At 44.6% G+C, this 16,276-nt stretch overlaps 2 protein-coding genes across 2 annotated transcripts; one reads left to right on the top strand and one right to left on the bottom strand.

Moving 5' to 3' along the window:
• Window positions 1-1,537: 1,537 nt before the first annotated feature.
• MTO1 (mitochondrial tRNA translation optimization 1) lies at window positions 1,538-9,503 on the bottom strand. The gene is made up of 12 exons (XM_054629568.2): window positions 9,038-9,503; window positions 8,698-8,897; window positions 8,172-8,289; window positions 7,191-7,480; window positions 5,151-5,263; window positions 4,821-5,011; window positions 4,457-4,587; window positions 3,779-3,983; window positions 3,526-3,697; window positions 3,171-3,289; window positions 2,504-2,661; window positions 1,538-2,327 (listed from the first exon to the last, which is right to left on the bottom strand). Exons 1-12 carry the CDS (start codon window positions 9,486-9,488, stop codon window positions 2,106-2,108), a joined length of 2,370 nt encoding a protein of 789 aa, XP_054485543.2. The 5' UTR covers window positions 9,489-9,503; the 3' UTR covers window positions 1,538-2,105.
• Window positions 9,504-11,486: 1,983 nt separating this feature from the next.
• On the top strand, window positions 11,487-16,221 carry CGAS (cyclic GMP-AMP synthase). Its single transcript, XM_054630616.2, has 3 exons — window positions 11,487-12,567; window positions 13,809-13,911; window positions 14,545-16,221. Exons 1-3 carry the CDS (start codon window positions 12,324-12,326, stop codon window positions 14,885-14,887), a joined length of 690 nt encoding a protein of 229 aa, XP_054486591.2. The 5' UTR covers window positions 11,487-12,323; the 3' UTR covers window positions 14,888-16,221.
• The last annotated feature ends 55 nt before the right edge of the window (window positions 16,222-16,276 follow it).

The raw sequence follows: 16,276 nt of genomic DNA, 5'->3' as shown, positions 1-16,276 counted from the left end.
ATACTGTGGTAAACTCTGTACACATGAAACCAATACCTGAGGGACAGCCAGTCCTCAAACTTGTGCACAAACCAGGTTTTCCATTTCAGCAAATATGGACATCATCAACCTACATACATGAACAGAGGACACCCTGTCTTAACAAGGGAACTCACCAGTGGCCAAAAACCCATTTCACATGAAACAGAAAGAGCAGTTGTTACAGAGGATCTGCTGGGAAGCAATGCACTTATGACTTCAATTCCCCCTGAACTTAAATCCTCCCCCCTCCTTAGGTCACAGCTGTGCATTATGAAATTGTTAAAGGAAGAAAACTCCCCTCCTTCTGCTCTTCCTTTAAGACTGGTGCAGCCCAGCCCAGTGGATTCACCCTTTCATTTATGCTGCATGTGTGAGACCAGAAGCACAGAAAAATTTAGCAAAGCAAAGTGTTTCCTTTTGTAGCAAGGCACAAGGTACCTGCCTTTAAAGACACACATTATTGAAAGCTAAAGAGTCCTGTCAAATGACTGCTGACAAGAACCAGGAAATAGTTTCGAAAATGCATCATCAGATTAAAAGTGAAGATTTAGGGTTTCTTTGGATTCACATAGCAGGAATTCCAAGAGCACCATCCCTGGAGCCTGAGTTACACTGCAGAAACCATAGCTGCCTTTCTTATGCTGAACTTAAGGTTTGCAAGGTTGAAGCAAATCTTAGAGCCAACAATGTTGGAAGGAAAACAGGCCACAGATATAAAGGAGCAGATAGATGTTCACCCTTCTGAGCCATTCTGACATGAACTGACCTACAGATCACGTGTCTAAAGCTCTTCCACACAAGCCAGTGGACAGTGACAGGGAAGTGCTTTTAGGCAGGCTGGATAATGCCCCAAACAAACTGCAAACTCTGCTCATCCTCCTGCTGCATGACAGTCTCTGTCAACAAAAGGGATTTACTCTGACTCCTTTCTCTGGACAGGAAAGCAACCCTCACCCAGAGCAAATATGCCAGAGAAATTTCCAGAATCATATTTTCAAAATGACAGGTATATATATTTGGGTCATGGTTGGACGCAATGACCTTAAGGGTCTTTTCCAACCTATAAGGTTCTCTGATTTTACTGTATAAAATGTGTCCTGAAGCCAGAGGACATTCAGAAATGAGACCAGCACCAGAAACTGCTGCCTGAGTCAAGCAAGGATCTGGTAGATGCACAGCAACAGCTTGGATTCCATGTGTCTTGCTGGTGAGTAACCAACTGCCCAGTTGATCCAATTGACTCTATCTCGCTCAAATCCAAGTTCTGTTCCTGTCAGTTGCAGCACCAGTGCTGATGAGAATCCCACTCCCCCAGCCCACAGCATATCAGACAGAGCCTCACAGTGCCCAGGCTGAGGTCCATGGGGCAGGTTCCCACATGTCCCCCACCCTCCTCAGCACCCAGCCCGGTCCAGCTGCCTCCCCTCTGCAGTGAATCTCACCTTACATGTGGGAACTGTGATCCATGAACTGGCAAGGCCCTGCTGAAAGCTAAGGGATAATCAAGTTCTTCAGCAAGTTTCAAGATAAGCTTTATTTATTTTAAAAGAGAAAAACATCTGCAGGATGTTGTGTTTACATTCAGTCTCCTAATTAACTTTAAATATTCGTGTGGCACACGTTTCCATAGCCAAGTGTCTCCTTCTGGCTGACACCACACTGAGACACCAGCCTGTGCATAGTCACTGCACAGCTATGAACACAAGTCCTGAACTCAATGGAACACACTTTTCAGCTCCAATCCTCTTGTGCTGCCATGGGCATTGCATGGTAACATTTCTTACTCATTTCAGAAGAACCAAACACTGTCCTTTACAAGATACAGATTTTGACTACCCAGAGTCTTCCAAATGAGTGGAATTTCAAAAGCAGTTCTCCTGTCTCTCCATTTGCATCAGCAAAATCACAGGCTGTATTTAGGTTTCTGAGCATTTACCTTGTGCATTCATCACCTTTGTTCTATGCAATGACACTGCCACAGAACCCAACTACAACTGCTTTGGATCCAGCCAGCATGGGTGTTATCTGGGAAGACGCTCAGGAGGGGATCTTGCCACGAAGTCTGGCAGGATCAGTGCCATTCTCTACAAAGGTGTTTTAACAAACTTTGTCTCCTCTTCAGAAAACTCTGCTGAAACCTGTCTTTGTGAAGTTGCTTTGCCTGAGTACATTTTCCCTGGGAAGTACTCCCCAGACTGAGGCACAGCTTTTAGCTTCTCTGTCTTGCGGTGATTGGTTTTCACAAATCTTAGCAGGTTCACAATAGCAGCTGGTGTGACTCCAGGGATACGGCTGACCGCACCAATCTGCACATGGAGACAGAACAAGTTAACTAGCACCAAACCTACACACTGCGTGGAGCTAGTGAGAAATGAGATCAGAACTGTGGGTGCTCCTCTCCCTGATTCTTTCACCCCCCTGCCCCTTGAGAAGACAGAAGGGATTCAGTGCTGCTCAGCCCAGCTGTGGCTGAGTTTCTCACCGTCTGGGGGCGGTTTGCGTCCAGCTTCTCCCGCACCTCTGCCGAGAGTGAGGCATCAATGGCAAAGTAATCCAGGTCATCTGGCAGCTGGAGCGCCTCGTCACGACGCACCTCTTCCATTTCCTGCTGCTGACTGACTACACACCACTCATAAGCAGCTGTGGTGAACAGGGGAACAAGAAAGGCAGATACAGATAGATATTCATGTGAAACAATCACTTGCAGGAAGCACAATGAGAAATTTCACTGAGGTGGGTCAAAAGCTCCTAAGGAAATTTCCAGCCTCATAGACTATGGAGCCTAATTCACATCACTGCTTTGGAAGAAGTTATACTCTTTGATTTGTTATAGGAATTTATATATGTGGGTGGTTTTCATCTTCTCATCACAACAAAGGATGGAGTATTTGATGGGACAGTAAGAAGGAAAAACCCAAAGAATGATCTTACAGAGTGAAACATCAGTGCATAAAAAGGGCTGTGGCTTATGGTAAAAAGTTCACACTTTTTACATAAGCCACATAAGATCACACTTTTTACATAAGTTCACATAAGATCAGTGTTTCATTTCTCTAAGCAGCAACATGAAACACACTAGGACAACTGCTGTCCCCTTACTGTACAAATATATAAGATCACCATGAGAGAGCCTAATCCTTGTACCCTACCTTCTATTTTCAATCTCTCTGCCAGCTCTCTCCATTGAGCAAGCTTGCCCAGGGGTTCTGGGATAGCCTTTGCCAGAATCTCCATGTTGACATCTTGATACTGAAGGACATCAAAGGCACTGTGAAGAACATAAGTAAACATTTATGGTAAAAAGGAGTCACACTTGTAAGGCAGATTTATGGCTGTTCCAAGCTCAAACGTACAAAGTTCTTAGCTTAAGCCAGAACAACAACCTTGGAGTACTGACAGCTTCAGGAAGGATGGACAAATGCTGTGACTACACCACAGTGTAGTCAGATTTAGCCAGATGTGCTAAAGCAAACATAACCAGAAAGCTCCACATGTAATACTTACCTGACAGGTGACCTGCGATTGCTACTTATGGGAACTCCTGGTAGTAACTGGGACCATCTGGGTATGCTGAACTGAAGTGATTTTAGTGTTGCGATCCCATCCTCTAATGCAGCTCTCATCTTAACCGCTTGTTCATATCGCTGCTGTGACACACACCCAGCTTCTTCAAACCCTGCAGAGACACACGGTCCATGAGGCAAAGGTCCACAGCCAGGCAGGGCCGGTCAGTGCAGGAGCTGCTGGGGCAGAGCACCTCTGTGAGTGAGCCTGGCGTCGGCGTTGTCGGGCCGCAGGGCCATGCGGAACTCCACGCGGCTGGTGAACATGCGGTAGGGCTCGCTGGTGCCCAGCGCCGTCAGGTCATCGATCAGCACCCCCACGTAGCCCTCGGTGCGACTGACGGTGAACGGGGGCTTGCCCTGAGCTCGCCGGCACGCGTTGATCCCAGCAATCACACCCTGCGCAGGCAAAACAAACCAAACTCCATCGCTCTCTTCTTAGCAAAAACGTTGGCACACCTGCCTGCCCCAAAGGCTCACACGTCAAACCGCGCCCAGGAAAATGCAACAGTCTGTGCCGGTAATCCAGGCTGTTTCCTTCTTGTGACATTCTCAGTGTCTGAAGGGCTTCTTGGCCCCTGCTGATGTGTCTGGAGACAATTCCCACATTTTCAACTATACCCACTGCACAGTCTCCATGCTGAAACACTTGACAGGACTTTCAATTACTATTGTTACTGCAACTTTAGGGATAGCAACTGCAGACACTTGTACAGATACAAGTAAAAGTATCTTAGGCAAGTCTGGAATCAGGATGAGCAACAAAAGTAAGAACATCTCATGAGCACAAAACAGGCCTAGCAAGACTATCACAAAGGCCAAGGTAATATCCCTTTCTGAGTGCTGAATATACAACAGTCAGATTTGCCCACCTGAGCTGCAGCTTCTTCATAGCCTGTTGTGCCATTTATCTGGCCTGCAAAGAAGAGGCGCTGAACAAGACGTGACTCAAGAGAAGTGGTCAATTGTCGGGGGTCTAAAAAGTCATACTGCACCCCATAGCCTGTGACACACAACAAGACAGATGTTACAGGAGGGACTGCCAAGGCAACCGGTGGAGCAGAACGGCTTATCAATTCTATTTATGATTTCTGAGCAAGCAGACTAAAAATCACTGCATTCAGGAATTAGTTTTGCTTCATGTTTCCTTTGTTTTGCTATGCTCTAAACAAAACCTGCTTTTCATCAACTAGTAAATAAATATGACTAATAGATTCAAAACTATTCAGCCCTCACCTGGCTGTAACATCTTGGCTTTTTCCAAGCCTGGGACGGATTTGATCACCTGCTCCTGTAGCTCAGGTGGCAGTGTCATGGACATGCCCTGGGGGTAAATGACATTGGAATCCAAGCCTTCTGGCTCCAGCCACACCTGATGTTCTCGGTCTGGGAAGCGCAGAACCTTTGATTCAAGAGAGGGACAGTACCTGTAACAGTAAACAGCCATGAGCAGCACCTGACATGGAGAAAAAGTTACTTTCCAGAAGCGAAGCCGGAGAGACCCACAGCTCCAGACAGACTTCCAGCCTGTCCCCTCGACAGCCTTGCATGATGCCGCACACTCACCGTGGGCCCCTGGTTGTCTCCCTGACGTGGTTGTTCAGGTGCAGGTTATCGCGGATAATTTGCTGGGCTTTCAGGTTCGTGCGAGTCAGGTAACAGGACAGCTGATCTTCTGGCTGGAACAAGCCAAAGCTCAGCCTAAGTTAATCTGGTCACGACACCATATCCTTACTAAGTAACTCTGGTATCTCCAAGACCTTTCCCATGATGGCTGGCTCTCTCTTCTGGGAGGGGTCATCAGGGCTGTCATACCCACTGTACAGACTGAACATGAGCAATCTGAGAGCCTGAGCAACAAGCCCAAGACCAGACCAAGAACAGAATGGAATCTGGGAGTCTGGAATTTAAGTTCTATCCTATATGCTGTATTCCTAACTACAGGATGGATATTCCCATTAAATCAACATGTTACATCACAGCATTCAAACTGATCACAGGGAAAAAAGACTTCTGGAGTTAGAAGAATAAGTGTTGACCCTACAGCTAACAGCCAATTAATGGGTGAAGAAAAAAAACTGATGAAGAGAAAAAAATTCTCTCAAAGAGGAAAAAACCTCAAAACTCTGAAATTAACATGAAAAATTTAAAGTTTGGAAAAAACCTCACCATATGAAGTAAAGTATTTCACTGATATTTCTAAAAAAGAGTCAACAGACTCACATTCAAAACTGTGACAATGTAGCACCATAACTCTTTAAAACTGCCACTGAATTATATATTAGTTAGAACAAAAGTCTTGTGATTTTATGCGGTTTTGATTTAGATCTGTGTTGGCTAAGCGTCAGTACAAAACCCTGAGAAATCATCTCGCTGCACTTGCAGACAGGAACTCCATGGACCCATAACCCTCAGAGAACTTAATCAACCGCTGAAGATCAAAATTTAATAAAGAATTGGTCAATGGTTGTCATAAAACTTGAGATTAATTAGATGCCATAGACAAGAAAGCTGTCCTGAAAAAGTTAATATATTGCAGGTGTGGTAAGGGAACCACTTCATAGGCCTGTACACTCCAGAAACTTAATCAATAGTAATTGTCTAAACAGGACAGCAAATTTAATAAAGTACTGTTTAGCTGGATAAAACCTGGGTTATCCATTAAACAAAGACAGATGAGATGCTCTGGTAGTAATAAAAGAAACAGAACACATACACCATGATGCAATAAATTGGCCAGACTTCTGGGAGCATCTATAAAAAATCCTGCATGTTATAGCATATATAAACGTCTGAAAACTGTTGTTTCTTTCAACATATTTATGGAGAATAAATTCCTGATATGCTCTCAATTTTGACTCAAAATTGTCATTAGGAATGTTTGTCTAACAACTTTTTGCTGTTAGATTTAAAACACTTTGTTTGAAAACCTCTCCTACATATACCAAGGCCTTCAACTGATACTACTTTTGCCCCATCCTGATTGTAAAAGGTTATTGCAATTCCTATAACTTCCAGGGCAAATTAACTCCTGATACTCAACTCTGTGCTGTTTAATTACATTATACAAAACCAGCCAATGTTCCAAGATTTTCTTCAGAAAATTGAACCTCTTCTGCTTTTAAGTTACTGTTAACCTGCCACCGCTCAGCTCTGTGGATAAATCCATCCTTTCTTAGTCAATACTACAAATGATCTCTAATTGCAACATTTTAACCTTATTCCAGAGCTAAGATAAGAAGCCAGACACTGTAAATATCTACAACACAGTCAATAATACTGGAAGATTTTGTAAAACCAACCATATAACTAGAACATGAAGAATACTAGCAGCAGTATCACATTTCACAAAACTCTTGACTCCACAGATAAAGAAAGTTCAGTTCTCAAGTTGAGAAGTGAGAGTGAAAAGGTATTTGCTTTCAAAAGAACACAAGTAACTTCCGCCTCGCATTGAGAGTCCTCAAAAACCTAACACCTCCAGTACAAATACATCCCAGCTGCCTTTCCCAGCCCTGACTCCCTGGCTGATGATGAGCACGACACTCCCAGAACCACTTCCACCCAGCTCCATGTGCACCTGATGGGTGGGATGTGCTATCCCACCTTGATCCACACGGCCTCGCTGAGGAAGCTGAAGGGCACTGGAGGGTTGTCAGCTGCACGCTCCTCCAGACCAGAGAAGTCAATCGTATCCTTGGCAAGTCGGGGCGGTGTCCCAGTCTTCAGCCTGCCCACAGCAAAGCCCAGTCTCTCCAGAGTGTGAGCCAGCCCGATGGCTGGCTGGTCCCCCAGCCGCCCCGCCGGGTGCGTCTCCAGGCCGATGTGGATCACACCCCTCAGGAAGGTACCGGTGGTCAGGATAACGCTCCCGGCACGTACTGCACTCCCATCCCCTGGAACAGAAGGTTTTCAGAGATGTGCACAGTTTAGTAGCAACAAAGCCCTGGAATTCTGGTGCTTCTGTCTAAAGAGAGAACTGGAGACTACCAGTGCTCACTGGGGGTTTATCTGTCTTCTATCATAAAATAATACCAGCTTCTCCATAATAAAAGCATCAACAGTAATAACCACAATAAGCAGCATGTAGTTATTTCTGTATATTTATTATTCCTAAGCAAGTTATTCCTAAAAAATAAAACCAGTCCTGAGAAAAATCCATATCCAGGCCTTTACTTTAGAAAGCTTGTTTATTATAACAGCAAGAGGTAAAGAAGTACAAGTCTGTTACTAAGAGGACCCCACGGTCCTGTAACACTGAGGGCAGCATACACCATTTACCAAATAAAACCTCAAAACACAGCATGGAATTCAGCATCACTAGCCTAGAGAAAATTAACTTAGTTAATGTCCCAATATATTACCAATCCAGGCATTTATGACATCGTATTACTTTGTATTACACATATTAACCTGGTTTATTTCACTTTACCTAAACCAGCTCTGTTGGCTAATTAATCTTTCTCACTAATGAATTAGAATAGGATAAATTCATCTTTCTCATCGGTGAATCCGAGATATTTACCCCCAAAGGCTTGTTCTTAGTGTGGAGTAACTGAAGGCACTTAGTGAGTTACTAGCACATACCCAGAACAACTCCTGTGACTTGGCATTTCCCGGGACGGCCTGGTTCTGGCTCAGTCAAGAGAAGATCCTCCACAGACGCCTCACGAACTGTCAACAGTGGTGTGTTTAGGATTTCTTTCTGTCATGAAAGGAGTTACTGCAAAAATCTAGGATGTTATGAGACAATATGGGCAATCCCAAACCCTGCTGATTTCTGAAACATCTATTACCCACTTCCATTCTTACCAGGTCATTTGGCAGACACTCAGTTATGGTACTATCCTGATTTATTAGGTAGAAGTTTTCACTCACATAAAGTTTAAGCTTAAATAAACTAATTGGTCATGAAGCCTGACCTGTATCTAAAACACTAGAGAATTTTTCAAACTGCGCTGAGCTCCAACAACTTACACTGCATCCAAACAGAAAAGTATCTAGGTTTGATCGGTAAATAATGATAAACAAAACATATCCCTTTTCTTCGTAATCCTCAGTGCTGTATCCCGCCTCCCAGCACCCAGGAGCCCGCCCGGCGCGGCCCCCTCACCTGCATGTTCTCCTTGTAGAGGCCGCGGTCGATCTGCGCGCGGAGGCCCCACACGGCCGGGCCCTTGCAGCGGTTCAGCACCTTGTAGTGAACGCCGGAGCGGTCGCACACGCGGCCGCACAGCCCGTCCAGGGCGTCCACCTCCCGCATGAGGTGCCCCTTCCCGATGCCGCCGAAGGACGGGTTGCAGGACATTTCCCCTGGGTAACGACACAGGGACACCCTCAGCACCGCGCAAAGGCCCCCGCGACCTCCCCGGCTCAGCGCCGCTCCCCACGCCGGGAGACCCGAGGCGCCGGCGGCAGCTTCCCCCGCCCTCCCTGGGCACCCGCGGCGGTACCGATGGTGCCGATCCTGTGCGTGAGCAGCAGCGTGCAGGCCCCACCGCGAGCGGCCGCCGCCGCCGCCTCCGTGCCCGCATGGCCCCCGCCGATCACCACCACCTCGTAGCGCGGCGCTGCCGCCGCCCCGACCTCGCTGCCCGCCCGGCGGTGCCCGGGGCGAGGCGCCAGGGGCAGCGGCAGGCGGCGGCAGCCGCTCCGCAGGAACATGGCGGCTGGCCCGGGAGCGCCGCCGCGGCTCCTCCGGCCCGGAGCGAGAGGCGGGGCCTGCGGGAGCGGCGGGGCCGGCGGCCCGGGCGCCTCCCCGCGGCCGCCCGTCCCGGCTCCCCGTGCGGCTGGAAAAGCCGGGCGGTACCGGTGCTCACGTGTCCTCGCCCCGCGGGCAGGCGGGCGGAGCCGCCAGGAGCGGGAAAACGCTCCCGTCGGATTGGAGGGAGACAGCAGCTTCATTGTTGCTGCCGGAGCCATCCTGTGCCCGGGCTGAAGTTGGCGCGCCGGGCAACGTCTTGCCTCCGCCCCGCTCGCCGGGTTTCGTTTCCTAGGGGAGGCGCGCTTCTTGGAAGAGGAACTCACCCGAAGCCAGAGGCGGGAACGCCGTTGTTCGCGGGGCCGCGCTCGCCGTGTTGCTGGTGCGGAGAGGGAGCAGCGGCCATGGACGCCGCGGGTGGCAGAGGGGCGCGGGCCAGGCAGGGGAGGCGTTCCACAGTTCCGCGGAGCCGGGGCACGGAGAAGGGTGCAGCCCGAAGCCCCTCGCGGGGCCGCGTCGCGGGTGAAGGCTCGAGCGCCATCGCCACGCTCCGAACACCGCGGACGGACGGAGCCCCTGCCCGGGGCGGCCGCTCGGCGCGGCGAGCCCCCGCTGCCCGGGAGCTGCCAGCGGGCGGGGCGGCGGGCGGCGCAGAGGCGCCCCCCTCCTCACGGAGCAGGGCACCGGCCGCCAGAGTCCCCGCGGCCCCGGGGAGCGTCGCGGCGGTGCCCGACGGGGCGGTCGCTGCCGCCGGCCGTCGCCCCCCGCCGGCGGCAGACGCCTTGCGGCTCCGGGAGGTGCTGTCACGGCTCAGCCTGCTCCGCGAAGACGTGTCCGAGGCTTCGACACTGGTGAATACGGTGGTTCCGCACCTGGTCCAGGCTATCCGCGACAAGGAGAGCTGCTTCAGCTCCATCGAGCGGCAGAGCGCCGGCAGCTACTACGAGCGCGTCAAGGTGGGTGCCGGGCGGAGGCAGCGCTCGCCCGCCGGGCGGCGGCGGCGGCAAGTGGCGGGCGGGAACACGGGCCAGCCGCGCGAGGGCCGCTCGGAGCTGGCCTCTCCCGCCCAGTCATGGCTCTGTGGATGTAACTACATCTCTAAGGATAGCTCTGTGAAGTAATCACAATGCATTACAAAATGTTCAGTAACCTGCTGAATGGTGCTACGTGCAGTGAGTCAGAGACGCTACCTGAACGGTTCAGGCTGCAGCAAGCCCTGCCCTCGCACAGCACGCAGGTGAGCTCGGTGTAACAACACAAGCCGACAGTATAGCACTGCACGAGAAGCCCTGGGCCAGGTTTTAGTTCATAGTTTTTTCAAAAAGCAGGAGTTATGTATGGATGCAAATTGAAGAAAAATTTAGATTAGAAAGAATTTTTTTACTGTGAGGGTGGTGGACAGTGGTATAGAGTGTCTGAGGAGATTGTGGATGCTCCAAAAGTGGCAGTGTTGAAGGCCAGGTTGGATAAGGTCTTGAGGAACCTGGTCTAGAGGAAGGTATCCCTGCCTAGGGCAGGATGAGTCAGGACTAGCTTTATCTCTAAGGTCCATTCCAACCCCTTCACCTTCTGTGATTAACCAGTACCTTTCTTCTTTGTTCCCGTAGACTGAAACTAAGTCAAACATGGGGACACTTTTTTTTTTCTGTTTAAAACTAGCTTCAGACCTAGCAGTGCATTTTTTTCTTCACATCCTAAGTGCAAGAGGATGTCTAAGCATATTTATACATTAATTATTCAGAACAGCTCAAGAATCTTAAAACTATCTTAAAAATTAATAAGTTGGAGAGCTGGGAAGTGAGCTGCAAATTGCTATTTTCCACCCCAATGCACAGTAATCTTGCAATACCACAGAAATAAGCTCATATTTCACATCAGACACCAAGGTAAATGAAACCACAACTGGTAGAAAAATCTCAGGAGAATAGAACCTAAGTTGCACATTGTCTGTTCTATTCTTATATTTGCAGATATCTGAACCAAATGAGTTTGACATCATGCTTGTAATGCCTGTTACAAGGATTCAGCTGGATGAGTCTGATGATACTGGAGCCTATTATTATGTATCATTCAAAAGGAGTCCAAAAGAAAAGGGTTGGTTGAAGTTCTTAGAGGAAGATGGAAAATTATCAGCCTTTAAAATGCTTCAAGCACTAAGAGAAATTATTAAACAGGAAGTAAAAAACATTAAAGGTGAGTACTGAGAGAACAAGCTTCATCAGGAAGTGGTAAAAACACAGTTACATTGTGCATATGTGTTGCCCCAGTATTAAGAATACACATTTTCCTGCCAGTCTCTTTGTGCCAATGGAGCTGCAACCCCTCCTGTCCCCAGTATCTCAAGCTGGCTCTTGTGTTAATGATCAGAAATACACATAGGTAACTTGTTACATTATTAACTCCACTATGCATATTTTCTGTATGAAAATAATAAACATTAAGGGATGCATGCTTGCTATTTCCTACCTAACCTATACATCTTGCATCTATCTGGAGTATACAAAGAGCCATTTGCTGAAGTAGTAGCAAAACAAGGAGCTTTCTTTTATACAGCACCTGTATTTTCTTTTATACAGTACCTAATATTTTTTATTGATCAGTACAGAAGCTGCATCCCAGTTATTTTTATAATGATTAAAAAAAAAATATATATATCTATATATAATTATATTAAAATAACCCCAGTTAGGGTTACTTTTTCCCAAAACCTTCAGAAATATTGTGGCCAGACTGTGTGTTTTCAACAGGGAAGCAGTTACATGAAAAACAATATTATATTTTTAATTCTCAGACAGTAAATCAAGCAAACACAGTAGTGTTCCCTGTTTCATAGAACTCTTCAATAGATCGTCCCAATCTTTCAACATCCTGTAGGATAAAGAACCATTGACTGAACACAGGTATTTCTTTTGATTGCTTATGAGCTCTTTAGTAAAAACTGGAACATTCTTAAAAAAAAGTTTTCATCTTACTAATCTATCTATCTATCTAGCTATCTGTCCATCTAACATGAAATATCACTTTCTTTGTTACTAGGTATGCAAGTCACTGTGGCAAGGAAAAAGGCTGGAAGCCCTGCAATAACTCTTCAGATCAAAAAACCTCCATTAGAAATATCAGTGGACATCATCTTGACTTTGGAGGCTCAGCAGAGCTGGCCCCCCAGCACACAGACTGGCCTCAAAATTGAACCGTGGCTGGGAACAAAAAAGAGGAGGGATTTCAGATTTAGATCAATTTATTTAGTAGCCAAGCAAAACAAAAGAGAAAAAGTTCTAAGAGGTACCTCAAATATGGACAATAATAAGTTATGAAATGTCTTCTCTACAACTTGATCACTTACAAGTGCTATAGAAAGGGTATCCAGATCATGTTCAGTGTTCCATCTTCGAGACACCTCATCCTGGATATATCCAGCTCAGACAACTGAAATCCCTCTTTAAAGCAGCAGATTTGTGGTACTGCTTGTCCTCTACTGAAATGTAAATACAAGCCCACTCTGCCAGGCTGCACACTAACCATTACTAAGAGCATTATATTAAATCCACTCCAGCCAGACACATGGATATGAGCCTTCCCTTGTGCTAGTAGTGTGCTTAACAGCAGCTTGCACTCTCTTGTAAGGAAATTAGAAGAAAGTTGCTAAAAACGCAGGGAACTTCCCCATACATGAGATTGCATCCACAAATCAGATACTTCTGCAGGAAGCAAACTGTTTTCTATCAAGATACATTATTTCTCACTGAACTCTGGTATGGCTACAACATTTTTTCTTCCAAACCGCTGTCACATTGAGCCTCCTTTAGCTTGCAGATTCTGACTTGTGCATTATGGTAACTGATCCTTTCAGCATAAGATTTTAAGCATTCTGGTACCATTTTAATTAGCATGCCCATGTTATCAAAGCCCAGTACAGAAGTACTGATTTATTTGGCAATTTCTTCCTGTGCAAATTAAATGCAAAGAGTAACTGAGCCAGACAGGCAAGGCAAACTGTAATTCATGAAAAAGACAAAAGTGATTGTTGGTATTAGAAACAGGGCATTGTGCTATATTAGCAATTATTTTCAGAAGCATGAGCAGAAGAACAAAAAGAAATGCTTTAGAACAGTCATCTTACATGAGACAAGCTCACAAACCTATTACGTGCACAAAGAAAACACAATAACAGAAATTAAAAGGCTGTAGATTTCTATGAATAATGCAGTTCTCTAAATCATGTTCAGCAAATCCAGGGACATTCAGAACTAAGCCTAATTTTAAAGTGAATTCAAACATCCCTAGGAATTTAAAGCATCCAAACTATTATGTCCTATATTAATTACATTCCAATTGTGTTTGTGAAGCAGCTGGAGAGTTAAGGAGGAACTAACTGCACTCACTGAATTATGGCTTTTTTTTTTTAGTGGGTGCAAAAAATTGTGGGTATTTAAGTCAATTACAAAATTGTTTTTTTTTTTCTAGCTACGAAAGCTGATGCTTAGTGCTGTGCAACTATTTAACAGTCTTGTGCTTGACTTCAGGGAACACCTGGCGACTCTCCTTCTCACATATTGAAAAGGATATGATAAAGAACCATGGCAACTCAAAGACATGCTGTGAATCCAATGGACCAAAGTGCTGTAGGTTGGTATTTTACTTTAAGCCTGTGTGAGCTGGGCTAGCACTAACACTGTTTCAGTTTAGCACTTAAGAATATGATCTAACAGTAATTACTCATAATAGGAAGCAAGAGTCTTTAAGGCATAGTTGTTCTACAGCAATACAACACTGCATGTTCTTGCTGAATGTCTGGCTTGTATTTACCTAATGAAAGGTGGAAACAATCACAGTGGTGCTTTAGACTTCAGACTTGCCTTAGAATGCAAAAATATGCAACTTGTTCAATTATCTTTCCCAAATTCAGTCCTGTTAAAAAAAAAGCTTTAAAAAGTGACTAACTCCACTTTCTGAGCAAAATTTCCCTTCATATCAAGGCAATTTCTAAAATTATGGTGAGAAAACTGCTGAACGAGATCAAGATGAATAAATGATTTTTCACTTCCATGAGAACTGTCTTCCAGATTTCTTCAACAAGGAAGAACAAAACCCACATGAGTCCTTAACAAGTAAACTAAGAAGCTGGTTTGCCAATTACATCTTGTACTGAATCAAGAAAGCAACAAGAGTATTAATGTATAATTGTGTTTAAATATCTGATCTACATATTTAGAACTATAGAGAAGATACCTAATATATATGTATATTTTTTTTTAACAGGAAAGGTTGTCTTAAGCTGCTGAAGTTTCTTCTAGAGCAACTTAAAAGGAAACATCCAAAAGAATTGGAAAAATTCTGTTCCTATCATGTCAAAACTGCTTTTCTCCACTCCTGTGTCATGTGGCCAAATGACACAGACTGGCACTTGGGAAACTTGGATCATTCCTTTCAGCAATGTCTGGAATTTTTTGTGGATTGCCTGCAAAAGTCTCAGCTGACTCACTTTTTTATTCCCCAATACAACCTGCTCAGCCAAGAAGATAAGGCAAAACATCATTTCCTTTCAAGAAAAATAAGCTATGAATTGAACAATGGATTCCCAGTATTTCATGAGAGTTATTAAGAACACTGTTCACAACAGATATCTAATCATTTTGACTTTACATATTTGAAACAAAAAACTCTGCAATATAAATGACTCTTCAGTAGTCTGTACTACAAAACCCAAAACAAAATAAAATGAAGACCTCTAAGAGAAAAATCTATACTTCAGTCACACTGCTTAGCCATAACCCTTAAAAGAAATGTTTTAAGTAATATTTACCTTGCCTATCCAAATGTAGATGTCACCTGCAAAATATCTTCAAGGTATATGAAGAACATAGAGAAGAATTTGCAATAGTTCATTTCCCACATGTAATTTCTGTGTTTCCAAATACAAAGGCATAAAGGAAAGACTGCATAAAGGAAAAACTGACAATTTTATTTAAAATTAAGATCCACTGCAGAATATCCAAACTACACTCCTACTTTCAAAAGAAAAAAAAAGTCCCTGGAGTTACTTTGACATTAACCAGAACAACTTCTCGATTACCTGGGTGGATATGAAAATCTTTTGCAGAAGACAATCACCAGCAATAGCTACCAGAGAGAGAATATTTTACCTGAGTAATATGAAGTTCCTAAAGTAACTTATCCTTTCTGAGTCTTCAGAATTACTTTAGAAATCAGTCTTTTCATTGGGCTTTGGATGGGAAACAATCATTACCTAATATGCTGCAACAGAGTAGATGGTTTTCTGCCAAAGAACATTTATTTATATGATGAATCATGTAGAAAGAAATGCATCTTTCAACCTGTATCAAAGAGGAAGACTCTTGATATAAAAGGTTTCCAAAACCAAAATGCAGCATGAACTGGACACTCCTGAAATTGAAATTCATATCACTTTTTCTTATATTGAAGAAATGTGTGTTAGGAAAAAAAAAATTATAATAATTCCTATTACTAAAATCATGCAGGTGAGAAGTACACAGCATTTGAGAACTGCTGTGCTGCAAATAAATACATCTTTTGCTTCTACTTATAGAAGTCATGGGAAGTCCATATTTTTCACCTACTTTTTGAAGGCAAAATAACCTACTGGATTGAATAATGCCCAGATTTACCTCAATTATGAGCAAATTAAGAGGAAAGAATATTTACAGAGTAATTTTACTAAAATATTCTCATTTTACTGAATTTTGTTTATTAGTTTTTATTTAATAATACGACACATAAATAAACACAAGTTCAGACCAAGCATCAAATGAAGGAATAACTCCTTCCCATATAAATTTCAAAGAGTAGAAAACATGCCCCATTATCACAGGGAATCTGTGTGACAGAACCTGACATCCAAATGTAAATTGTGAATCAATTTTATCTGGAAGAAATAAAAGCTGACCTTCAAATGTATTCTTTTTTCCATGACTTTGTTAACATTGCTCTAGTAAATTCTGGTTTCATTTCT

The sequence above is a fragment of the Agelaius phoeniceus genome, chromosome 3 (assembly GCF_051311805.1).
Source record: "Agelaius phoeniceus isolate bAgePho1 chromosome 3, bAgePho1.hap1, whole genome shotgun sequence".
Classification (NCBI taxonomy): Eukaryota; Metazoa; Chordata; class Aves; order Passeriformes; family Icteridae; genus Agelaius; species Agelaius phoeniceus.
The sequence above is the reverse complement of the archived record's forward strand: the minus strand, read 5'-3'. Positions and strand labels throughout refer to the sequence as shown.

Excerpts from the sequence above, each read along its gene's own strand:
- MTO1 (XM_054629568.2), bottom strand. The coding sequence starts at position 9,488 with ATGAAGCTGCTGTCTCCCTCCAATCCGACGGGAGCGTTTTCCCGCTCC. Across the intron at positions 5,264-7,190 it reads GCGAGGCCGTGTGGATCAAG|CCAGAAGATCAGCTGTCCTG; the intron begins GTGGGATAGCAC and ends GGCTTGTTCCAG. Across the intron at positions 3,290-3,525 it reads AATCGCAGGTCACCTGTCAG|TGCCTTTGATGTCCTTCAGT; the intron begins GTAAGTATTACA and ends TGTTCTTCACAG.
- CGAS (XM_054630616.2), top strand. The coding sequence starts at position 12,324 with ATGCAAGTCACTGTGGCAAGGAAAAAGGCTGGAAGCCCTGCAATAACT. Across the intron at positions 12,568-13,808 it reads AAGAGAAAAAGTTCTAAGAG|GGAACACCTGGCGACTCTCC; the intron begins GTACCTCAAATA and ends GCTTGACTTCAG. Across the intron at positions 13,912-14,544 it reads AATGGACCAAAGTGCTGTAG|GAAAGGTTGTCTTAAGCTGC; the intron begins GTTGGTATTTTA and ends TTTTTTTAACAG.